The sequence below is a fragment of the Trichomycterus rosablanca genome, chromosome 6 (genome assembly GCF_030014385.1).
Source record: "Trichomycterus rosablanca isolate fTriRos1 chromosome 6, fTriRos1.hap1, whole genome shotgun sequence".
NCBI classification, from domain to species: domain Eukaryota; kingdom Metazoa; phylum Chordata; class Actinopteri; order Siluriformes; family Trichomycteridae; genus Trichomycterus; species Trichomycterus rosablanca.
This window is the reverse complement of record NC_085993.1, coordinates 40,201,435-40,228,547: the sequence shown is the minus strand read 5'-3', so window position 1 is coordinate 40,228,547 and position 27,113 is coordinate 40,201,435. Positions and strand designations below refer to the sequence as shown.

General features: G+C 40.9%; 1 protein-coding gene across 4 annotated transcripts in view; it reads right to left on the bottom strand.

Moving 5' to 3' along the window:
• Positions 1–11,354, bottom strand: part of LOC134317128 (inactive rhomboid protein 2-like) — a 28,750-nt gene extending 17,396 nt beyond the window's left edge. For 3 of the 4 annotated variants that reach the window (XM_062997836.1, XM_062997838.1, XM_062997839.1), the window contains exons 1-6: positions 11,223–11,354; positions 4,759–4,910; positions 4,470–4,597; positions 2,581–2,764; positions 980–1,195; positions 168–296 (exon numbers count right to left, since the gene is read on the bottom strand). In XM_062997836.1, the coding sequence (XP_062853906.1) occupies positions 168–296; positions 980–1,195; positions 2,581–2,764; positions 4,470–4,597; positions 4,759–4,896 (795 nt within the window). In that variant the 5' untranslated portion in view covers positions 4,897–4,910; positions 11,223–11,354. The remainder of the gene's footprint in view (positions 1–167; positions 297–979; positions 1,196–2,580; positions 2,765–4,469; positions 4,598–4,758; positions 4,911–11,222) is intronic. The other variant, XM_062997837.1, reaches the window with a different exon arrangement.
• Positions 11,355–27,113: the final 15,759 nt, after the last annotated feature.

Genomic DNA, 27,113 nt, shown 5'->3' with positions numbered 1-27,113 from the left:
TAATTAGGCACAAAGTCTAGTTTGCATAAACTTGCCAGATGCAGGTAAAAGAGGGAGGTTCTGCAGCAATAGAGGAAGTGAAATGCATTAGGGTAATTAGATTTGACTAGACTGGGGCGGAATTTATATAAAAGAGGAGCATGGAAAACCCCACAGAGACAACTTGCCTTGCTAAAGAATACAGAGTCAGAATTGTCGGTTGTGTCCCCCGTGTCCTCCTCCATCCAGCTGTGCCGAGCAAAACTCCTCCGGGGGAAACTCCGAGCCGCCGGAGTACCGTGAAGTCCCGGACGACCCTGCATGCACATACACACCAGAAGAAAAACATAAGCACAAACAAAATACACACTACTGTTATACAGAGTATATAAATGTAGCATCAGTTATTAAAAGTTACTAATAGGGGTACAATGATGTAATGCTGACATATGAACAGAGCAGCGACAAAGCTAACGTCTGTATCATTAAATAAAAATAGCAAAACAAAATATGATGATACAGATTATATGTATGTATCATCTACAGTATAATATGATACATTTTACCATTTGTCATATTCATAGTTGGACATGCAGAATGTTAAATGATCTGTACATTACTCTCAGGTTAGATAACCATTTATCACTGATTAAACACTCTGATCCACCATCAATGAGATCTCAAACTTTGCTATGTCCTATACAGATATGATTGGCTATGTCTAAGGCAGTGTGAATCAAAATGATTCCTTATTGTTGCTACAATTACAACCTCTGCTGGTTGGTTGATTGCACCTGAACAGTGATGGGGAATAATGGAGATCAGTGCGAGACTCTCTGTACGTGATACTGGTACTGTGTGAACCCACCTTGTGCAGGTAAAAAGCAGTGACTGGCTACTGCACACGTGTCAGATGGGGCATGTGATAAGTATGGTCTGCAGCAATATAGGAGATACAACTGGAAGAAAAATGGAAGCATGTATAAATTATAAAACACACCCTGATCAGGTTGGAGGCTGCACGGATGCTCATGCGAGCCACACTCTCTCTTTTCCTGCGAGGAAAGCGCGTGTAGGCCGACCGCTGGCTGGTAAAAGAGCTGAGGGAAGAGACACCAGGGGTCAGAGGGGGTGGGGCATGGGCAGTGTGGGGCGTCCTGGGTCGATCTGCGTCGTCATAACGGAACTGACGTCCACGTGCAAGAGGGTCCACAATCTGAAAGAGATAATAAGAGTGTTAAAAAAGAAGCATTTAAGACATGTCTTCATGCAAACACATCTTAGAAACAAAATGTATACAGTGTCAAGTATCTATAAGGTTCCAAGGTCAAGTAAGGTGTTAGGTCACTTTACAAGTCAGCTTTAATTAATGGCCTTAATTCTAAAATCTCTGGAACTTTGCTGGAGCATTGGAACGGCAATCATTTAACATATCTTTGCTTTCTTGGTGGTGGTGGCACAGTGCTCACAGCATGAATGTCCTCACTTTGATTCCCAGGTGGAGAGGTCTGGGTGAATTGGAAGAAACAAAATTGGATGTGATTATGTTTGAACTTGAACTGATGAATCATGTGCAAGCTGTAACAACCTGTCCAGTCAGGAATGTAACCAAAGTGTAAAACATGATGTTAAAATCCTAATAAACTAACAAACTTTGTTGGTGTTTTGCTGGTGGTGGTAAAAAGGCAGTATAGCACCACATTCCAACATTTCCTATAGATGTTTAATTGGTAGACTAGAGGCCAATTTTGTCTGCTGCAGGCACTTGCCAATTGTGCCTGCTAAGGGGTGCCAAGCCGACCAATAGAGCTGAGATTCGAACTCAGGGAGTTTAGAATCCCAAGGCTGGTGTGCTAGCATAATATCCCGGTGTGCCACCTGGGCACCAAATTTATATTAGCTTTTAAAGATATCAGAAGATTAAAAAGGGAAGGTAGGTAATTAAATTTTGTAATTAAATAATGTCATTAAAGGTCATTCAATTAAAGGGCATTAAATCTTATTAAAGAGCTACAAAGCCACAAGTGATTCCAGGATTAGTAAAGATGGGATCGCTATCTTTTACTTTTATTATCATTATTATTAATTAGGAATTTAACGTCATGTTTTACACTTTATTTATGGCAGGACAGGTAGTTACAGGTTACACATGATCAGTTTAAGTACAGTAAGATTCTCCTTCATGTCTGTGCTTTACTTTAGATAATGACATATAAACAATTTATCTCACAGGCCAGAGCAAAAGTGGTTTTGTCGCATATCACGTGAATGCAGCTTTATGCCCTGTGGATGTAGATTATCATTCTGGAAGAAACCACTCCCACCAGTATAGAAATGCTCCATGATATTGATCAGCTGACCATTTAGAATAACTATACTGAATTGCAGTGACATTTTGCTTTCATGGCACAAGTTTCCCCCTAACATAACTGTATCGTTATCACTATCAACTAGCACAGTTTTTTTGACTGAAGCTCCTGCCACCTGTGCCCGAAGCTTGCAGCTGAATGTGTTCAGCATTACTGTTTTAAATTATCCTGAAACAGCTGCACTGATTATGTTTCTCCACTTCATTTGCTTGCTTCCTTCCCTTTTTAGTACCTTTGGCATCTTGTGGGAAGCGGGTGAGTCGAGGGTGTGCTCTGGGCTCGCCGCATCATGTGCGTCTCTGTACTGAGCTTTCAGTTTACCATATCGTTGACTACAGTGCCGAAGACTCTTCCTCTGCCATAACTGCTGCTGACTCTCAGAGTCCGTACCCACACCGAACCACTGAGCTGTGCCCCTGGAAGAGACACAAACAACACACAGAAGATGTAAAGCAATGAACCGATTATTTGTGTTCAAATAATAAAATACATTTCCATTAAATTTCACAATGGATTATTTAACAATAAACCAAACTGTGTGGAAAGTCTGATGGCTAAAATAAGATTTATATGTTGAACAGAGGATGAGGTTTCTGGTCAAAACCTTCATCATATCTGTCTGTATTAGTCTGAGACAAGAGATGTTAACACACATCTGGGGAAAGTCTTTGCAATGTTAAATTATGAACAGCACTAAAAGGACTACTTTTCTAAATAGTCCTACCGTTTGATTTTTACTCTCATAGCTGTTTTAATAAATTGATGTATGTTTTACATCCTGACTTGTGTATAACAGCACTGTGTTTAAAACATTTAAAGCATATAAACTGATTAGCCAAAACATTCGGACCACCCCTTCATAACGTGCATGGCACTGCTTACTTCAGTTCTGCATGTATTGGTCAGGATTATTTTAAATGTTGGGCTGATGGTAGTTACTCATAGTGCACATGTTAAATGCAGCAGATATGAGCAGAATAATAACCTGAGTGACTATTATAGCCACACAAAACAGGAAGGGGTGCTCAATGGCAGTCATGGTGAGTATGCACCAACAGTGGTCCGTGGCAAGATAAGTCACAAATTGCCAACAGGTTGTTGGGTAGCCAAGATTTATTGATGGCTGAGGACATACCATCTGTGGCATTTGGTCTGGAACAACAGAGGGGCTACTGGGGCTAAACCCACAGGTGAACTTGTCACAAAACACAATGCTTTTTTTGTTTATTTATTGGTGTAACGCCATGTCAACACACTGGTTACATTCATGGCAGGATAGTTTGTCTATTTTTTTTGTCTTTCTTGTTTTGTCTGTCTTCATATGTGTGCTTTCAGTTTTACATTCATGAAGAGTTCTAGTACTGTTCCAGCTTTAACTTTGTTCAAGATTTCTTTCATTGTTTGGGGAAAAGCAAGTCCATGCTGCTCTAGTCAGTTAAAATATGAGATATTAATGTCATGTTTGACACTTTGGTTACATTCATGACAGAAACGGTAGTTACTCGTTACACAAGGTTCATCAGTTCACAAGTTTTTGCTGTCAAACACAGCCATGGACAATTTTGTATCTCCAATTCATCTCACTTCCATGTCTTTGGACTGTGGGAGGAAATCGGAGCTCCCGGAGGAAACCCACACAGACACAGGGAGAACATGCAAACTCCACACAGAAAGGACCCAGACCGCCCCACCTGGGGATCGAACCCAGGACCTTCTTGCTGTGAGGCGACAGTGCTACCCACTGAGCCACCGTGCTGCCCGGCAGGTGTCAAAACACAATGCATTAAACCTTTCTGTTTATGGTGCTACATAGTCACAGGATAGCCAAAGCATCCATGCCAACTCCTGTCCACTGTTGAAAGCACCTAGAATGGGCATTGGATCAATGAAAGAAGGTCGAATGGTCAGACAAACCCTTTTTCTTCCAAGATCTTTTGGACGGCCTGGCACTTGGTGGTACCGGGGTGCATTGCAGGTGTGCGCTTTGGAACACAACTTTTTTCAGCTGTGGTTGTTGCTCTTTGCTCCAAAACAACTGATCAGTCATGATCAGTGATTTATTCCTGTTATAAATGAAATGGAATCAATCCAACTGAGCTGTACAGATGTGCATGTTGATACCTGCGTATACTCTGAGAAAGAGACGTCTGTCTGCGAAAGGTCGCTCTCCTCTCATTGCCCCCACTGTCTGACAATGCCTCGTTTGACTGCTGCATGCTAACACTCTTCTTTAAAGACGACCGCAACAGCTGGAGTGAACACACACAACATATTTATATACACTGTTTACAATTTCATTGCATTTTTTCCAACTAATTACTGTCACACAGAATCGGACAGTTTTATGTCTGGTTGTAGCCTAGGGTAGTAAACTGATCTTCAGAGAGGTGAGGGGTGAATGCTGGCGTACCCGAGTGCCTGCTACGGCCTTCTCCTCATCCTCAGAAGAAGGGATTGCAATCACCAAGCTGGGAGGCTTCTTGTTCTTCAGTCTGCTGTCAAATTGGCCACTGCTCCCATTCGGTTCCTCCCCGTCCTTGGATGCCATCTCGCCCACGCCTGCTTCGAGAAAAGCAAAATAAAACCGTATTTACAGTGTCCATTCAAACTCGGACACTTTGTAGCAAGAACAGAGTCGTGAATTCATCCATCACACCCACGGACAGCACGCTGTACTGCTGCATGTGAGAGCAACAGTGTGTTCATGTGAAGAGCTGAATGTTCAACAATGTAACTAAAAAAACAAATGGAACTAGACAGGCAGATAAGACGTATTTTACACAACACGTACTTGTTCCTTAAAAAGGGGCAAGAGTTACACGTTGTTTCAATTATTGAATATTTTTTTCCTTAATGAGCATAAGGAGGGAGCTAAAACTGAGAATGTACAATGACATGATAGCTGAGTACATTCAAGGTAGGACCACAATCCAACCACAAATGAACCACTTCGATGTTTGTTTGTGAAAACACGCAGTGTTAGCAGTCTAATTCAAAATGAATTTACTGTGCTACATAGTGCATTATATAGTGTGGAAGATTAATAACTGTTATGTAGGGCATGTTAGTACAAACTATGAGGGGATTTGGAATTTGGTTTACGGTTGAAAGGCCACGACAAATTAGCGGCTTCACATTTAGTAAGTTTATGTAAGTAAGAAGAAAATGACATACTTCATTTGTCATATACAGTGGGGCCAAAAAGTATTTAGTCAGCCACTGATTGTGCAGGTTCTCCTACTTAGAAAGATGAGAGAGGTCTGTAATTTTCATCATAGGTACACTTCAACTATGAAAGACAAAATGAGAAAAAAAAATCCAGGAAATCACATTGTAGGATTTTTAAAGAATTTATTTGTAAATTATGGTGGAAAATAAGTATTTGGTCAATAACAAAAGTTCAACTCAATACTTTGTAACATAACCTTTGTTGGCAATGACAGAGGTGAAACGTTTCCTGTAAGTCTTCACCAGGTTTGCACACACTGTAGCTGGTATTTTGGCCCATTCCTCCATGCAGATCTCCTCTAGAGCAGTGATGTTTTGGGGCTGTCGCTGGGCAACACGGACTCCACAAATTTTCTATGGGGTTGAGGTCTGGAGACTGGATAGGCCACTCCAGGACCTTGAAATGCTTTTTACGGAGCCACTCCTTCGTTGCCCGAGCGGTGTGTTTGGGATCATTGTCATGCTGGAAGACCCAGCCACGTTCCATCTTCAATGCTCTCACTGATGGAAGGAGGTTTTGGCTTAAAATCTCACGATACATGGCCCCGTTCATTCTTCCCTTAACACGGATCAGTCGTCCTGTCCCCTTTGCAGAAAAACAGCCCCAAAGCATGATGTTTCCACCCCCATGCTTCACAGTAGGTATGGTGTGCAACTCAGCATTCTTCTTCCTCCAAACACGACGAGTTGAGTTTTTACCAAAAAGTTCCATTTTGGTTTCATCTGACCACATGATATTCTCCCAATCCTCTTCTGGATCATCCATATGCTCTCTGGCAAACTTCAGACGGGCCTGGACATGTACAGGCTTAAGCAGGGGGACACGCCTGGCACTGCAGGATTTGAGTCCCTCTCGGCGTAGTGTGTTACTGATGGTAGCCTTTGTTACTTTGGTCCCAGCTCTCTGCAGGTCATTCATCAGGTCCCTCCGTGTAGTTCTGGGATTTTTGCTCACCGTTCTCATGATCATTTTGACCCCACGGGATGAGATCTTGCATGGGGCCCCAGATCGAGGGAGATTATCAATGGTCTTGTATGTCTTCCATTTTCTTACAATTGCTCCCACAGTTGATTTATTCACACCAACCTGTGTGCCTATTGTAGATTCACTCTTCCCAGCCTGGTGCAGGTCTACAATTTTCTTCCTGGTGTCCTTCGACAGCTCTTTGGTCTTGGCCATGGTTGAGTTTGGAGTCTGACTGTTTGAGGCTGTGGACAGGTGTCTTTTAAACAGATAACGAGGTCAAACAGGTGCCATTAATACAGGTAACGAGTGGAGGACAGAAGAGCTTCTTAAAGAAGAAGTTACAGGTCTGTGAGAGCCAGAAATCTTGCTTGTTTGTGGGTGACCAAATACTTATTTTCCACCATAATTTACAAATAAATTCTTAAAAAATCCTACAATGTGATTTCCTGGATTTTTTTTTCTCATTTTGTCTCTCATAGTTAAACCTATGATGAAAATTACAGACCTCTCTCATCTTTCTAAGTAGGAGAACTTGCACAATCAGTGGCTGACTAAATACTTTTTGGCCCCACTGTATACATATACAGGTGTACAGTACAATGACATTTTTTCTTCGCATATCCCAGCTTATTTGGAAGCTGGGGTAAGAGCGCAGGGTCAGCCATCATACGGCGCCCCTGGAGCAGACAGGGTTAAAGGCTTGCTCAAGGCATAGCAGAGCCTAGATTTGAACCGCCAATCTTCCGGTTAATATTCCAAAGCTCTACCCACTAGGTTGCCACTGTCCCTTATAGTCTAGTATAGTAATATTAGACTCTGCTCGTGCTAAAACATGCATTCATACGGCAGTATTTAAAAGAACACACAACAGGCTGTGCAGGAAGTTGGACGTGCTCTTTGGAATTCACCAAAAGAAATCCGCGTATGTCCCTGTTTGCTGTCTCCATTTCACATATTATGAAACTGACCGACTGATAAAGATATATTTTTATTTCTGTACTGAATTGTATCTAAACTGCAAATCTGTGGTTTGTTTGCACCGTTACTTTTCTTGAAAAGTTGGGTTTTTGGAGATACATGTCTTTCATCGGACAGCAACGAGATCATATATTTATCATATATATTATGATCATATATCATCATATATATTAAGTGATTTTAGATCCCAAGATGATCTGTACAAATAATTCTCTTGTTTATACAAAGTAAATAGAAAAGTGATTAGAGCACCAAAAGAAATTCCTGCCAATTGATTGTGTCTTCCAACCATTTAGTAATTAAAAAACAAATTTAAAGACTGGCATGACATACGTGTGCCATACACATAAATGTAACATTCTGAACTGTTTATAATAATTGCTTTTTATTGATAGCAATCACTATCAATCAAAAAAGTGAATTTTAATATTGTAAACATTTTGTACTAAATATATTTGTCGAGAAGTGCCTGAAGTAAAGAATCCTGATATGTGAAAAGCCTTAGCAGCCTTAGGTTTCACTTTCCCAAACCTAATTTCCTTTGAAGATTACATCAGAAATGTAGTTATTACCTTACAGGTGATTTAATAAGCTCTTCTCTAGCCTATGAACCCTCACCAACAAAAGTGCACTGCTGGAACCCCCCCCCACAAACACATGATATCAGCACTGTTACTCTACTCTCGTGAAATCAGAGCTCAGTACCAAGCTCTTATACGTGTTAGTTAGAGGCACATCAACATCAGCAGCTTCGCCAAACCTGACACAAGGGCACTCAATGGCAAACCAGAAAATGTATATATGTTTATATAACTGACAAAAGTACAAAGAAAAGATTTCCAATATTTTCACTGACCAACATAATTGTGTTTATTTAGGCATATTTACCACTGTAATACCTTTCCTTTTCTATTAATTACGCTTTTCATGTTTTGGGAACTGAGAAAACTAAATCCAAGTTAGATTTTTGGCCAATCTTGTCTGATACAAGACTACAAGATACAGCTGCTCCACAGTCTGTGGTTGCCATTGCGACTTACAATTATGACTAAACACTATTTTTGAGCAACTGAGGGTTAAGAGCCTTGCGTATGCCAAGTTCACACTACACAACTGGATCTCTTGTAATCGGGAGTCTTTCAAGTCGGTGTGGCTTTCACACGACACGACTAATCGGCGAGAGGGGATTTCACACTACACCATCTATCACCAACTGGATTTGCAGGTGAGCTTCTCTGGTCTCCCAAACTACGTTTTGTCATGAAAACAAACACGAGTGACGAAAGGTTTAATGAGACCACGTCCAAAAATGCACGTTAACAACTAGCGAGTTTGTGCGCTGATGTGCAGCGTAAAAGCAAGTAGGAAAAATAAATGAATCTGAGTGGATTTGGCTACGTGGCCAGCAGGGATTGTTTGTTGAACTGAAGGTTAATAAATATTTTTGTAATGCAACGTTGGTGTTATGTTTTGTAGATAATTTTAAGATCGGAAATGCTGTAAAACTTGAGTGTGTGCCCCTGTCCCACCTTTTCACAACTCCTCCTTCCCCTGCGTTTCCCCTCACCTCGTATCTTGCGTTCTCATTGGCTGTTTGACACCGCACTCATTGCCAGTCGACCGACTCATATCCAGATATCTAGATCTTCAGTCGCCGAGCCGCTCGGATCGAGTTGTTGAACAGTTCACACATAGCAATTGAGAGCTGAGTTTCGATCGCCCAGCAAACACCGAGTCGGCTACCGAGCCGGCAAATCTACACCAACAGTGTCAACCTGGCAGTTGTGGGGCTTTAACCGGCAACTTTCTGATTACTAGTCCAGTTTCTTAACCACTAAGCTATCACTGTCCAATGTAAATGTAAATATAAGATAGATCCTGACAGCAATCATGATTCATGAGTATACAGTATATAGTTTAATGGTATACAGTTTATATTATTGAACTGTATATATTATTAAATTAAACTGTATATAATTTATTTCTAGAGTTATAACTTTATATTAGGGACGTAACGATGCACCAATACACAGTTAAAAATCGATGCATTTTCCCCACGATTTAAATCGGTAATTCAAGTAAAACGAATCGATATTCACTTCAAAAAGCAAAGGGCACTTGCGCTAGCCACCTCGCCCGGTTGCTAAATCAAGCTTTATTCAAAATGGGTGAAAATTCAAAGGTTGCGGTGGTAATTTATGCCTGACTTGGCAACCCTGTCAATACACAGTTCTCGGAAAAAGGCTGCAGGTGAAGTTGTTGAACTTGAGGATGCCCCCTCCTCTTTCAAATCAGAAGTGTGGCAGCATTTTGGCTTCCTCAACACCGAAAATAAAAAAGGTAATGGACAAAACAAAAACAACAGGATACAGAAGTACACAAATAGCACAACGAACATGATAAACATATAAACCGGCACCACAGTGAGAAGTTCCGGTCACCCCGCGTAAGCGAAAATCATTTATAAAAGGGCAAACCACGCTGACTAGCGCGTTTACACAACCGCTCGCTCAAGCAGCAGAAGAGATTATGAGGTGCAATGGCATTTTATGGCAAAAGATATGAGGCCGAGGGATTTCTATTGTTGGTTAACACACTGGAGCCTAAATACTGCATTCCATCTCGCCCGCACTTTACTTTACATTTTCTGCATTTAGCAGACGCTTCTATCCAAAGCGACTTACAGTTGTGACAGTATACAGTCTAAGCAATTGGGGGTTAAGGGCCTTGCTCAAGGACCCAACAGTGGCAACCTGGCAGTGGTGGGGCTTGAACTGGCAACCTTCAGATTACAAGTCCAATACCTTAACCACTAAGCTACAACTGCCCAACTGTACTTTACAGCACTTTAAAACCTTAGCACAGGCAAAACCTTAGTTTATTTGCTTGAGGTTATTATTTGAATTATTTATTTATTTATATAATGTGGGATTTGTTTTAAAATTGTATTTTACTTTTTTACACAAAATGTGAAATGTGAGGGGAAATGTGCAGTATTGTTTTGATTGGTTTTTTTATTTAGATAAATAAAAGATAAACACACATACCGTATTCTATTTTATTTAAAAAAACAAAAATAATAAAAGGAAACATTGTCATAAATTGTCTTTAATTTCATTTTGTTTAAAAAAATCGGGAAAAATCGTATCGTGAATCGTATCGCATCGTGGGTAGAGTGTATCGTTACATCCTTACTTTATATTGGGGCATACTGAAACATAATCAACATTTTTGTTTATATATAAGAACACAAACATAATAACATAATCACTACATGCAGTTTGATTAAAAGCACTAATGCATATATTCCCAATTTATGTCTATCCCTAAAATATAAAATATAAAAGCAAACATTGTAAGTGTCAAAAAGAAAATACGATAACTCCCTCCTTCATGATGTACTTGCCACCTGTGGTTTTCGTATCATTGTGATATCAGGACACTTTAAGACTCTTTAATTCTGTAATTTGATGTAATTTTTGTACATTATTTCTCATGTAAAAAAATTTTTCTTTGTGCTCTCTTTTGCTTATTTGTAATAAAACCATATGTACACAAGCAAAATATAAAATCAGCTCAGAAAACTGTTCCACATATATAAAACCCTGCACAAACACAATGGCTTTACAGCATTCCTCTCTCTTTCTCTCCATTTTTACACAGCAGCACACATGGCGCGTCTCCATTTATTTTACACTTACTTTCTCACTCCAAGCTGCCGTCACGTCTGTTAGCTCTTCATTCCCTCCTGTTCCTCTGTGATCAAGCACCCACCCTCAGATCTAGAGGACGAGAGGAGATATCTCTGTACAGTCGTGATGCAAAGAGGGAGATCCTCTAAAGAAGTGAGAGACGATCTGCGTTTACATCAGAATTATGCAACTGATTTATTCATGCTGTAGACTAACATGAGTGGTTTGACAATATTTGTGGCAATATTAAGGTTTTGACACAGAAAATGTGGAAATACAGTGTATCACAAAAGTGAGTACACCCCTCACATTTCTGCAGATATTTAAGTATATCTTTTCATGGGACAACACTGACAAAATGACACTTTGACACAATGAAAAGTAGTCTGTGTGCAGCTTATATAACGGTGTAAATTTATTCTTCCCTCAAAATAACTCAATATACAGCCATTAATGTCTAAACCACCGGCAACAAAAGTGAGTACACCCCTTAGTGAAAGTTCCTGAAGTGTCAATATTTTGTGTGGCCACCATTATTTCCCAGAACTGCCTTAACTCTCCTGGGCATGGAGTTTACCAGAGCTTCACAGGTTGCCACTGGAATGCTTTTCCACTCCTCCATGACGACATCACGGAGCTGGCGGATATTCGAGACTTTGCGCTCCTCCACCTTCCGCTTGAGGATGCCCCAAAGATGTTCTATTGGGTTTAGGTCTGGAGACATGCTTGGCCAGTCCATCACCTTTACCCTCAGCCTCTTCAATAAAGCAGTGGTCGTCTTAGAGGTGTGTTTGGGGTCATTATCATGCTGGAACACTGCCCTGCGACCCAGTTTCCGGAGGGAGGGGATCATGCTCTGCTTCAGTATTTCACAGTACATATTGGAGTTCATGTGTCCCTCAATGAAATGTAACTCCCCAACACCTGCTGCACTCATGCAGCCCCAGACCATGGCATTCCCACCACCATGCTTGACTGTAGGCATGACACACTTATCTTTGTACTCCTCACCTGATTGCCGCCACACATGCTTGAGACCATCTGAACCAAACAAATTAATCTTGGTCTCATCAGACCATAGGACATGGTTCCAGTAATCCATGTCCTTTGTTGACATGTCTTCAGCAAACTGTTTGCGGGCTTTCTTGTGTAGAGACTTCAGAAGAGGCTTCCTTCTGGGGTGACAGCCATGCAGACCAATTTGATGTAGTGTGCGGCGTATGGTCTGAGCACTGACAGGCTGACCCCCCACCTTTTCAATCTCTGCAGCAATGCTGACAGCACTCCTGCGCCTATCTTTCAAAGACAGCAGTTGGATGTGACGCTGAGCACGTGCACTCAGCTTCTTTGGACGACCAACGCGAGGTCTGTTCTGTGTGGACCCTGCTCTTTTAAAACGCTGGATGATCTTGGCCACTGTGCTGCAGCTCAGTTTCAGGGTGTTGGCAATCTTCTTGTAGCCTTGGCCATCTTCATGTAGCGCAACAATTCGTCTTTTAAGATCCTCAGAGAGTTCTTTGCCATGAGGTGCCATGTTGGAACTTTCAGTGACCAGTATGAGAGAGTGTGAGAGCTGTACTACTAAATTGAACACACCTGCTCCCTATGCACACCTGAGACCTAGTAACACTAACAAATCACATGACATTTTGGAGGGAAAATGACAAGCAGTGCTCAATTTGGACATTTAGGGGTGTAGTCTCTTAGGGGTGTACTCACTTTTGTTGCCGGTGGTTTAGACATTAATGGCTGTATATTGAGTTATTTTGAGGGAAGAATAAATTTACACTGTTATATAAGCTGCACACAGACTACTTTTCATTGTGTCAAAGTGTCATTTTGTCAGTGTTGTCCCATGAAAAGATATACTTAAATATCTGCAGAAATGTGAGGGGTGTACTCACTTTTGTGATACACTGTATGTAAAATATGTTTCCTGGATGGTGCCCCCCACCCACCAAAAAAGTTGAAAGTTTGAGTCAACATTGCCATTAAACACTCTGGACCAGGACCCAACTGACCCTATTTTGTGTGAGAATAGATGGCATTTCTATTTCCACTTTTAATCTTGCAACATTGGTGCATCTGAGAGGGGTAGTACCAGGTAGTGCCTTTTCCGAGAGCACAAATCTTCCCAATGATATGAAACAGGAAATATTTCAGACATGTTTTGCTTTTAAGAAGTGAGAGTTAATTGCTGAGTTTACTCTGTGGTCCACAAAAATGTTGCTTTCCCCACCGATTTTAAGTCTGGTGCAGAAAGAATGAAGTGAATGGACAAGATTGCGGGCCTTGTAATTACTGTAATCACGGGTCTAAATATGCATGTCTTTGTACTTTAGTGACCCATGCTGCACAAAACCTTCACTAACTAAGGAGGGTCGCAGGCTAGCACACACCTCCTCTGAGTGCTTCCTATAGAGAGGCCAACATGTAGACATTTACAGACACGACTAAACCTCTAACGATGCTAAGTTTGTCTGAGGGTGCCAGACTAGGCCGACTGCATGGCTGAGCCTTGAACTCCATGGTGGTGGATTCAAACAATGGGAATCTGCTGTCTGCACTTCAAATGAGAACTAGAAGTCACTATTAGACTACCACAGACTGGTCTGAATAATAAAGAACTTAAATTCTTGGACAGTGGTAGCTCAGTGGTTAAGGTACTGGACTATTAATCAGAAGGCTGCCGGTTCAAGCCCCACTACCGCCAGTGTTGAGCCCCTGAGCAAGGCCCTTAACCCTCAAATGCTCAAAAATTGTGTTCAGTAATAATTGTAAGTCACTTTAGATAAAAGCATCTGCTAAATGCCGTAAATGTCTTATATTGTGTAAATGTCTTAAATTGTGGCGGCCTAGCAGTTAAGGTACTGGACTAGTAAGCAGAAGGTTGCTGGTTCAAACCCCACCACTGCCAGGTTGCCCTTGAGCAAGGCCCTTAACCCTGAACTGCTTAATTGTAAGTCGCTTTGGATAAAAGCATCTGCTAAATGCCGGAAATGTAAATGTCTTATATTGTGGCAGTTATAGCTTAGTGGTTAGGGTACTAGACTAGTAAGCAGACTAGTAGCTGGTTCAAACCCCACCACTGCCAGGTTGCTACTGTTGGGCCCTTGAGCAAGGCCCTTAACCCTCAATTGCTTAGACAATTTACTGTTACAGTACTTTGGATAACAGCATATGCTAAATGCTGAAAACGTAAACATCGTCTTAATCGTCCCAATTTACCATAGTGAATTTGTCTTCCGCTGCTGAGGATCCTCAATTGCAGTTGAGGTGGGTATATTGCTGCTCACGCCTCCTCCGACCCGTACGCAGCCCTTAGCAGAACCCCTTTTTACCTACGCACTCTGCACAGGCGCTGCTCTATCTGCCAATCAGGGTCCTTACACAGCGTTTGAAGACCCCACCCACATAGTCCGGTCATCTCAACCCTAGCAGAGACGTGTCTGCTGCAGTAACTGCCAACTGTGCCTTCTAGATGGCACCCAGCCAACCGATGGCAATGCCGAGTTTCAAAACAAGGAGTTCAGAGTCTTGGCGCTGGTGTGCTAGCGGAATATCCCGCTGCGCCACCTGGGCACACTAATTAAAACCTTTATTTAATTTCTTGTATTTGTATGATTTGTTTAAATTTAATTCATTCAGGCAACCCAAGGAAGATGGGTCCCTGCTGAGTCTGGTTCCTCTCAAGGTTTCTTCTTTGGTATTTTAACGAAGTTTTTTTATGCCACCGTCACCCTCGGCTTGCTCAACAGGGTTTTTTTTTGGTGTTAAGCCATAGAACATTACTGCTGACTTATACCACTCACTAACGCAAATGTCGTCTATTAAAGTGTGTCCTCCCTGTAGCTATTTATAGACTCCCTTTCAGTAATTTATTGGGATTTCTGTGGGCGAGAAAAAACATTTAAGTGGATGGATGAAGGTTAAACATACAATGCAACTGATGAGGTAAAATATCTGACATACACCAACAAAAAATCAACAGCACAGTCTCACTCCCACTGATCACAGCAGATCCAGGCTGCAGTAGGGTAGGTGTTAAAACGATTATAAACAGTTGTGAAAAAACACCCCCCCCAACACACACAGACAACTTTAACCATCACGAAATAACACACACACACACACACACACACACACTAAACTAAACTTAACAAACAGACATTCTTTTGATGATCATACCTATTATATCTTACTCAGCATGACATCATAAAACTATTGTCTGGCTGTCTCAGACAAACACACAGCACAAACATACAGAGTGGATCAGACACAGCAGCGCTGATGGAGTTTTTAAACACCTCACTGTCACTGCTGGACTGAGAATAGTCCTCCAACCAAAAATATCCAGCCTACAGCGCCCAGTGGGCAGCGTCCTGTGACCACTGATGAAGGTTTAGAAGATGACCAACTCAAACAGCAGCAATAGATGAGCGATCGTCTCTGACTTTACATCTAGAAGGTGGACCAACTAGGTAGGAGTGTCTAATAGAGTGGCCAGTGAGTGGACACGTTATTTAAAAACTCCAGCAGCGCTGCTGTGTCTGATCCACTCATACCAGCACAACACACACTAACACACCACCACCATGTCAGTGTCACTGCAGTGCTGAGAATGATCCACCACATAAATAATACCTACTCTGTGGTGGTCATGTGGGGGGTCCTGATTATTGAAGAACAGGGTAAAAGCAGGCTAAAAAAAAGTGCCTCTATATGGTAAGTGGAGCTGATAAAATGGACAGTGAGTGTAGAAACAAGGAGGTGGTTTTAATATTATGGCTGATCGGTGTATATCTTACTCAGCATGACATCATAAAACTATTAGAGGTCAGGCTGTCTACGAATGAAGTTTCTCACACAAACACACAACACACACATACACAGTACATACACAGTACATACACAGTACACACACAGCACACACATACACAGTACACACGGCACACATACACAAATCATTTTGCTTTTAACCCATAAATACTTAATGTTGATGCCTATGCTTTCTCAAATGAGATTTCCAACAATGCTCATGAGTCCACATACGTTTGGCCATAAAGTGTACCAGTTAAAGTGGGTACTGTTACAAGAAAATGCAGTCGGCTTTGGCTATGGACGTCAATTCCTATCAAGCGTACTGCATTCTTCCTATAGGGACCAATTAATTTCACAGTGTGGTAAAAGAAGGAACAATCTGGCAACCAAGTGGCTTTAATAAAAAATAAATAAAATGACATCATCAGCAATCTACTGATGTATCACTATGACCTCAGCTCTGCTTTCAGTCCTGAGATGATTGAAATGCAATTTAACAAATAACAGAAAGGGAACGCCAAGTAGGGACAACACACACACACACACACACACACACAGGGGTGAAATCACGAAAGAGGAACAGGAATAGGGTGGAATCAGCTATTTGTATTTCCCCAGTGCAAACAGGGTTTTTATTTTCACAGCAGAAATCTAAACATAACAGGAAGGTGATTTTTATCGTCATCCTTAATGCAGTTCTGTACTTGTCAGCCCTGGTAAAGGAGGTGTTGTAACTGTCAGTTCCGGTAAAGGCGATGTGACCTCCATCAGTTCCAGTAAAGAGAGCAAGACTGAATATCTCAGTCCCAGTAAGGGAGATGCGGCCTCAGTAGCAATCACTCCCTGTAAAAAAACAAAAACAAAGTGGCCCTCTGTACCAGTCTGTCCCAGTAAAGAAGGTTTGGCCTCTGTCCCGGTCAGTCCCAGTAAGCAAGGTTTGGCCTCTGTACCGGTCAGTCCCAGTAAGCAAGGTTTGACCTCTGTACCAATTTGTCCCAGTAAGTGAGGTTTGGCCTCTGTACCGGTCAGTCCCAGTAAGCAAGGTTTGGCCTCTGTACCGGTCAGTCCCAGTAAGCAAGGTTTGGCCTCTGTATCGGTCAGTCTCAGTAAATGAGGTTTGACCTCTGTACCAGTCAGTCCCAGTAAGTGAGGTTTGGCCTCTGTACCGGTCAGTCCCAGTAAGCGAGATTTGGCCTCTGCACTGGTCCGTCCCAGTAAGTGAGGTTTGGCCTCTGTACTGGTCAGTTCCAGTAACTGAGGTTTGGCCTCTGTAGCGGTCAGTCCCAGTAAACAAGGTTTGGTCTCTGTACCGGTCAGTCCCAGTAAGTGAGGTTTGGCCTCTGTACCAGTCAGTCCCAATAAGCAAGGTTTGGTTTCTGTACCGGTCAGTACCAGTAAGGAAGGTTTGGCCTCTGTACCAGTCAGTCCCAGTAAGTGAGGTTTCGTCAACAATCGTACAGAAACCACAGTGAAAGCTCTTCATGACCTAAAATAACATCATTAACGTTGTGCATCATACATATGATGCAATTTTGCTGATTGAAATATTTACTTTAAAAAGATAATTCAACCCGGTCACATCTGAGTCGATTCTATCAGCACGTTATATAAACTCCTGGTTCACTTTAGTAAATCGTGAGCGGTTCTTGCTTGTGATTTAGATGAGAACAGAAAACGTTACAGAGCCAATCAGAGGCAAAAGTTTATTCATTACCAAATTCGTTAGTTCAGGATCATCTGCTGAACTTTTAGGATCATCAGAAAACTTTTAGACGGAACGAGTCTGACTCGGTTACAGATCTGTGGTAATAGCAGTTTAATGAAGCTTTTTAATGTAAAAGTCACACAAACTGTTCTGAAGTATCTGGTGTTTATTTAAAACCACGACATTTAATTAATAACAGTAAACACGGAGAGATAACTGAGAAGAAGAACTTACGCATCGCATGAAAACGAATCGACTCATGAATCACTTAGCGACACTAAACAGATCATCTCTTAAAGGCACAAACACACACACGCGCGCTGTTGCGTTTGTCTCCGGTTTATCTTCACTGTGAGGCTCTAAGTTTTTTTTTCAGACTGAACTGGATAACATTAAACCTGCGTGTGTGTGTGTGGGCATGTTGCCCCCCCCCCCCCCCCCCCGATCGGAATCGGCTATCGGCCGATCGCCCTGAAAGGAGATCGGAGATCGAAATCGGTGCCAAAAACCCTGATCGGTACATCTCTAATAAACAGGATTACCGAGTACAGTCAGAGGGTTCCTATAATCAGACTACTGTGTGCATGTAAACCCAAAAACCTAATTATTGTCCTAATCTGACTTTGTTGTGTATCTAAAAGCACTCAGTGACTTAATTGACTGTTTTGTGGTAAGACAAAAGCACCCTTGAGAAACAAAATCCCCATCATAAACAAGACTGAAGGGAAGCAAAGAGAAAAGAGAGAAACACAAGGCTGATGATTCACTGTGCCTTTAATAAAGCACGACCAAAAAAACAGGAAAGTTTATTTTACAAATCTAAATGATAATCAGAAAAATAATGCAAAATTAATTTTATCCATCATGGACCGACTGCTGAACCCTGTCACATCAAGCTCAGCAACATTTCTTTCGTCTGCTATATGTAATGAGTTTGCAACATTTGTTAATGATAAGGTCACTAATATTAAAAAGAAGACATCTAGCATCAACAGTGTTGGGCTGATCAACATGCTAAATAACAGCTCTACCAAATGCAACGTCAAGCTTCCCCCCACCCCCAAATTTCCTCCCAATCTAGCCATATCCAATTACCTGATTGCATTATGCTTCCTCTCTATTGATCCTAACTTTCACCCCTGACTGAGGAGAGCTGTGACTAATGCTAGGTTCACACTACACGACTTTCCAAGTCATACAGTTCACACTACACAACTGGATCTCTTGTAATCGGGAGTAAACTCGGTGTGTATTTCACACTACACGACAGATCGGCGATAGGGGGTTTCACACTACACCATTTATCACCAAGTGGAATCGCAGGCGAGTTTCTCTTGTCTCCCAAACTACGTTTTGTCCCGAAAGCAAACACAAGAAGTGACGAAAGGTTTAATGACACCACGTCTAAAAATGCACGTCAACAAGTAGCGAGCGATCAAAGTTTGTGCACTGATGTAGAGCGTAAAGTCAAGGAGAAAAAATAAATGAATATGAGTGGATTTGGCGTGGATTGTTCTATAGTGAGTTGGAGGTTAATAAATATTTTTGCAATGCTACGTTGGTGTTTTGTAGAGAACGATAAAGTCAGGAATACTGTAAAACTTGTGTGTGTGCTGATGTATTTATTTATTTTTAATTTTTCCCCTTTTTCTCCCCCTTTAGCGCATCCAATTGTTCAATTTGCATCGTGCTTCCTCTCTGTCTATGCCGAACGCTGCCCTGACAGAGGAGATCGAAGCTAACCCATATCCCCTCCGAAACACGAGCAGCAGCCAGATGCATCTTTGCCACCCACACATTGATGAGTTTGGCGCCACCTAGCGTTGCATGCGGAGAGACACACCCTCCCTCATTTCTTGTGCAGGCGCCTCCAATCAGCCGGCAGAGAACGTAATCGCATTCTGACAGAGAGAGACCCACATCCGGTTCTTTGTCCCACCCCCCCATATGAGCAACCGGCCAATTGTTGCTCATACAGCCACTCAGCTTCGAGCCGGTGAAGCAAAGCTGGATTCGATACCACGTACTCACAATCCAGCTCTGGTTGCAGCGCTTCCCTTTACCGCTGCGCCACCTGAATGTATTCTAATATAAAGTATATTATGCCCCATCACACCTTTTAACAACTTCTACCCTGCGTTTCCCCTCACACCGTACATTGCGTTCTCATTGGCTGTTCGACATAGCACTCACTGCCAGTTGTGCGACTCAGATCCAGATATTCGACAAGATAGATCTCTCTTTAGTCGCCGAGTGCTCGGTGAGCCGCTCGGATCGAGTTGTTGATTAGTTCACACAAAGCAATCAAGAGCAGAGTTTCGATCGCTGAGCAAACGCCGAGTTGCTCCCGAGCCGGCAAGTCTAGGCGAGTTCATGTGGATCCTATTAGCCCTCATGCAGGCACCGTAAATCAGCCAGCAGAGGTCATAATTGCATCAGTTAGGTGGAAGCCCCTACAAACGAGCCAATCATTGTTCGTGTAGGCACCCAGCCTGCCGGTAGCAGAGCTGAGATTCAAACTCATGAGTTCAAGAAGTCAGCTCTGGTGTGCCAGTGTGTTTTAACGGTGCACCCAACATGTTGAGCTTTAAACTAATTGGCTGAGAAACATGTTCAGCTGTAGTTTCATTTCTAAACCTTTTGACCTGTCCCCTCTTTTCCATATCTACATAGTTCTTTAAACAGGTTTTAAGCTCACTCTCACATTTATTGTGCAAATTGTCAATCGGTCAGTGCAGCAGATTGATTTCCACAAATCACTCCGCAGTTATTAGGCAATTCTTGAAGAATAGGAAGTTCTTACCCCACTGTGCTAAATAATTACAGGCCAATCTCGAATCTTCCCTTTCTTGGTAAAATTATTGAGAATGTGGTGTCAGTCCAATTCATTAATTATCTCAAAACAATCCAGCTTGATAAAAATTTTGTCTGGTTTCAGGGACAATCACAGCACTTAAAAACACTTCTTAAAGTCCTTAATGAGACATGGGTTACATCTCTGTTTTGGTTCTGTTAGATCCAAGTGCTGCTTTTAATAGACTGGTTTTGATCATATATAAGTGGTTGTGACTACTACATTGCACTGGGCAGCTGTGATTCTTGAGGGACAGGTAATTTTTGCATGACATTTTGAAGCAATCTTGGGGTCTTTGCTTTTTAACCTGTATATGCTTTTTCTTCCTGCTGCATTTAAGAGGCATATTATGTTTTCATTACTATGCAACAGATATGAGCTATATATATTGTGGGAAGTGAGAAACAAACAAAAGACGAAAGGGCTTCTTGAACCTATGAGTCAAAATCTTGGAGTCATTCTTGATAAGCTCAGTTTTATTAGTAATATGTGTAAACTGTGCATTTCCATCTTTGGAATATCTCAAACGTTCTGGACATTCTAACCCACATTGATAGCGAAAAACTATTGGACACCTGCAACAAGTTTAGAATACTTCTGAAACACTGGGTTTTATTCCTAGCAGTTTTCCTCGATCACTGAGATGAACCTTATACAGATTAACCATTAGAATACAGGTATCTCACAAAGGTATTTTGGGGATGTGGTTACACAAAGGTATTTTGGGGATGTGGTTACACAAAGGTATTTTGGGGATGTGGTTACACAAAGGTATTTTGGGGATGTGGTTACACAAAGGTAATTTGGGGATGTGGTTACACAAAGGTATTTTGGGGATGTGGTTACACAAAGGTATTTTGGGGATGTGGTTACACAAAGGTAATTTGGGGATGTGGTTACACAAAGGTATTTTGGGGATGTGGTTACACAAAGTTAATTTGGGGATGGGGTTACACAAAGGTAATTTGGGGATGTGGTTACACAAAGGTATTTTGGGGATGTGGTTACACAAAGTTAATTTGGGGATGGGGTTACACAAAGGTAATTTGGGGATGTGGTTACACAAAGGTAATTTGGGGATTATAATTAAGAAATTTTCCCCAAACAGCATGCTTACAAACCTGGGACGTCACTGACATGCTGATTTACAGTGTATTCATTCATTTCACTAAGCTTTTCTTTAAATGTGATTCTTGCCTTTTTATTCTTTTATTTGAAGTGTTGTATCTGTGCCATTGTTATGTTTGAGGCACCAGCATGAATACTCGAGTTTTGTTTTGACATTTTACACAATGTTAGTCTCTTTTAAAAAAATACAACAAGCCTTTGTATCTATTTTGAAACATGACCCTCCAACTCACCAGTATTACCAGTGGTACCACCTTTTGGAACATATTACAATTACATAGTCTTTCAGGTTATATAATTATAGTTTAATATAAATATTAACATATTTTTAAGTGCCAGCAGACCAGTTGTTGTACAAATTTGTACCACACAGGGCAAAGGTGGGGCTTAGGACATGCCTTGAGTATGACAAATCACCAACAAACAGAAACAGGATGCACATTGTTTATTATGAAAAGGTTTGTGTCATGACATGGACTATTCAGAATTATATAATATTACCACAATGGCTTGCCAGATTCTACAATCTCACATATTCAAGAATCGGGAAACAGGTTTGTTAGTGACTCCAATAGTATAATTAAAACACTGCATGCTGTAATCATTATTTATGGTAACAAGTTTTAACTGTGTAAGTTATATTTACATGAGTTCATGTAGACTATTGTTAATTGCTACAGTTGCGTATTTTAGTATTTTCTTTATTGTTTATTTGAATAATAGCTAATGGTTATTGTTGATAAAATGCATATCTTTTACTAATTTACAATAAATGAAACATTATATAAAATATGACAGGCATAATGTCAGTAGGAAAGATAATTACATCCTTAATTATTCATCAGCTAGAAACTCATAATCTTATCAGACTTTCTGATGTCTTTGCCACATCACCCCTCTTCAATTTACACAATGTTTCTGTACCAACTCCAAAGCATTTTAATCCATAATTTCCATCATTTGTAATGGTCACAATGGCTACAATTTACAGAATCATGTACCTATTATGAGTCAAATTGTGAACACATCTTGGTTTCAACACTAATTTTATCACCACATGCATTAAGCCACCTTCCCTTCATCTTCCTGTTTAAGGTTAAGGGAAAGATAAGATCGTTCAGATCTTCTGGTAATGATCAGAAAACTTAAAACACACACATTAACTGTGGGGATTTTATAACCTAGCACATACCTTTAAACCTGTCTTACCAATTAACTTTTTATCTTTGTGAATAAATTAATTCAAGTTCCATTTGTGTAGTATCATGTTTTTTATTTATTTAACATAAATCATAAAAAAGAAGCACATAATTAAAAGTTATAATAAACATTCACTGTGATTCGGTGGAGTCCTAAAACTAAAACATGACATGTTTTACACTTTGGTTACAATCATGATATCAAACACAGTCATGGACAATTTTGTATCTCCAATTCACCTCACTTGCATGTATTTGGACTGTGGGAGGAAACCGGAGCACCGGGAGGAAACCGGAGCACCCGGAGGAAACCCACGCAGACACTGGGAGAACATGCAAACTCCACACAGAGAGGACCCAGACCGCCCCACCTGGGGGTCGAACCCAGGACCTTCTTGATGTGAGGCGACAGTGCTACCCACTTAGCCACCGTGCCGCCCGGACATCTATGGTGTTTATTGTTTTGATGATTTTTGTACGTCTGCAAAAATCAAGTCTGGTCGTGTTTAATTAGCTAATTATTATATATGCATATTGGTAATCAAGTTCCACATCATGCATTTAATGAAAAACATGCTATCACTGAGACAGTCAGAAGAGGGGGTGGATACTTCCCCTAAACCACTACACAACAACTCAAACTGCGTTTAAGGAAATCTAATAAATTTGCTTAAAACAACAACAGTTTGTTCAAACGAATCGATTCAGTAAAGTGATTCATAATGACAACTGAATCAAATGCTGTAGCTACTGAGTGCATTGCAAAACGTGTTGGGGCAACTCACTTTCTAAACAGTTTCACCATCACATGCCTTAAACCCCCCTCACCCCTCACCCCAACCCCCTTCTTTAGAAACAAAAAAATAATAATGTGACCATTTTTAGTTTGAAGTTTGTTTAAATGTGACAGTTTTGTCTGTGATAATGACCGTGATATCCGTATTCATGGGCATGAAGGTATAATAGTAGATTACCACTTTGTTTACTACTAACAAGCTTGCTTGTGTATATTAACCTGAAAACATAAATACACAAATAAAACTTAAATCTATCTAAAACATTAAGTATAATGTTATAATTTACAAACCTTCCGTTGTTAGCTTGTGGTAATGAATGTAACCAGCACAGCTCAGTGTTTAGGCTGCCACTTCGCCCAAAACATGCAAAATATTCATTTAACCAGTCACTATAACAGACATAAACACACAGTCTTACCTCTGTACTGTGCTTAAATCCTTAAAAAGCAAAAGAAGGGAATATTAATCCAGATATGTGTGGACTAAAAGCGGTACATGTCCACGCTCTACACACACACTGCCCTACACACACTTCCCTTTCACTGGAAGTTCATTACAAACACCGATGGGAGGATCCAAGATTCTCTCTCTCTCTCTCTCTCTCTCTCTCTCTCTCTCTCTCTCTCTCTCTCTCTCTCTCTCTCTTCTTTCTTTCTTTTACTATTCTTTCATTTTTATTCTTACTTTTTTTCTTTCTATTTCGGTTACTGCACTTTAAAAAATAAGTAAAGAAAGAAAGAAATACTCTAAGGCTGTAAGTAACTATGTAAAGCCAAAAGTGTCAAAATCGTCTAAAAAGCACTCAAAAGCAAGGCTGTTTAACTTTTTCTGTCAGACAGGCAACAATAGTTAAACACATGAGCCATACATCACACTTGCTGCAGATTTTCCTTTTTATTTTAGTATTTTACCGTCATGTTTACACACTTTGGTTACATTCATGACAGGAACGGTAACATTACACAAGATTCATCAGTTCACAAGTTTAACGTCAATTTTAGTTTAATGGACAATTTTGTATCTCCAATTCACCTCACCTGCATGTCTTTGGACTGTGGGAGGAAACCAGAGCTCCATGAGGAAACCCATGCAGACACGGGAAGAACATGCAAACCCCACACAGAAAGGACCCAGACCGCCTCACCTGGGGATCAAACCCAGGATCTTCTTGCTGTGAGGCGACAGTGCTACCCACTGAGCCACCCTAATGGATTAATGTAATCTATTATAATGTATTTGGGTGATGAAGAACTGAGATTAAGCTCAGAGTTCTATGCATTACATAGAAATAACAGTGATACATACGTTGTTTTAGCTTATTATTATCAAGTTTTATATTACACTGTAATTCATTTGCTTAAAAATCAGACAGTTGTTATAACTATTGGGTTCTCTTTTTTCAGCATGTTTTTTTTTTTTATGCCAGCCTCTCATTCTACTCGAAATGTTGCTTTTTACACTACATGATTAAAAGTATGTGGACACTTGACCATCACTGTTATCAAGGGGTGTGGCTGAGACGAATAAGGTAAAAAAAAATGAAAGGGCTGGCTGTCCACATACTTTTACTTTATAGTAAACTTTAATGAAAGAGATTTGTTCCCATTTTAACACTGGATGCCTATCCTGATGCAACCCTCCAATTTATTCGGGCTTAGGACTGGCGCTAAGGGTGCCATATATTTGTTCCCCCAGTGGCTATAAGCTCAAGTAATGCCATGTGCCCTATATATTTGTTAGCCCAGCCTGTGAATCGAAGCCATTACACATGGGCGAAGCTGTTACATTATGCCACAAAAGCTCAGTGAAGCACAATTTGCAAAATAACACACCGAAAACTGGTTTGTTATTCTATAAAGTATTATTTTAACATAGTGGTATACACCGATCAGCCATAACATTAAAACCACCTCCTTGTTTCTACACTCACTGTTCATTTTATCAGCTCCACTTACCATATAGAAGCACTTTGTAGTTCTACAATTACTGACTGTAGTCCACATGTTTCTCTACATACCTTTTTAGCCTGCTTTCACCCTGTTCTTCAATAGTCAGGACCAGGGCTGGACTGGGAACAAAATTCAGCCCTGGACTTTTTTCTTCACCAGCCCACTACAAGCACATCGCGCCACACATATCACCCCCTACTCAAATGTTAGATGATTGATATTAATAGTTTTCATCTATCTTACCACTAAAGTTATTAACTCACTATAATAAAAATTAAAATAATAAAAACATAACTACAAACAATTATATATATTTCCAACTTTCCTTTGGGATTAATAGTTCTATCCAACTATCACACACATAAAATTTACAATTTCTTAAATGGTTCTATTGGATTTCCCCATCCTGTTTCATTAAACCGCAAGAAATAAAATTAAACCTTTCTTTCATTTAACCTTTAACACTGGTAAATATGCTTTTTTCGCACTTTTATTCACACGTGATTCACGTTTGTTCCAAATTAGTGCATTGCTCCGATGAGCAAAGAAATAATGTTGACAAGGGAAATTAACCATGTGAGCTATGCACATAATCACTCTAAAAAATGTCCTGAACAGCTGCATTTTCCTTTCTGTATTATAGAGGACAAGATAGTGTTTACTTTTTCTGAAGAGCAGAGACTAATGGTACCGTCTCAAATTATATCCACCGCCCTATGTAGTGCACTTGGACATGACATCATAGAACTTTTACAAAAATCGTCCTTAAAACGGCTGCTTTAAAGCCCCTGATATCCAACAGTAGCTTAGATAACTACTTATTAATCATTCAGTGACTTGTAAAAGAAATGTTTTGTACTGTTAGGAAGTACCCTAAGTAGGGCATAGGCGACATTTGAGATGGGCCCACAGTCTCTTCTTAAACGGCGTTACTAACGAAGCCGAGTCACTGAACGCTAACTTTTCCTTTTCTGCTCTTTGGCTATGCTGTAGTTCCTCACTGCCAAACAGGTTGTCCAGTTTCCTGCACTTTTCTGCATCTGCTTGCAGCTTTTTCTGTGTTTTATCACGGGCTTTTTCTGCTTACGCTTTTTCGACCCTTTCTCCATCTCGCACTCATTCTGGTGGTTGTGATTACGGTTTATCCTGGGGGAGGGACATTTCTGTGATTGGCCAATGGATATGCAGTGAGAATACTGTGGTGGGCCAATGCACACTTCAGGATTATTATTCAGGAATATTTAAAACAGAATTTAGTTTTCACTCTCTCAGCGGCCCACAAACAGAGCGGCCCACCGGGAAAACTCCCGACCCTCCCGATGGCCAGTCCATCCCTGGTCAGGACCCCCACAGAGCAGGTATTATTTGGGTGGTGGATCATTATCAGCACTGTGTGTTGTGCTGGTATGAGTGGATCAGACACAGCAGCGCTGCTGCAGTTTTTAAA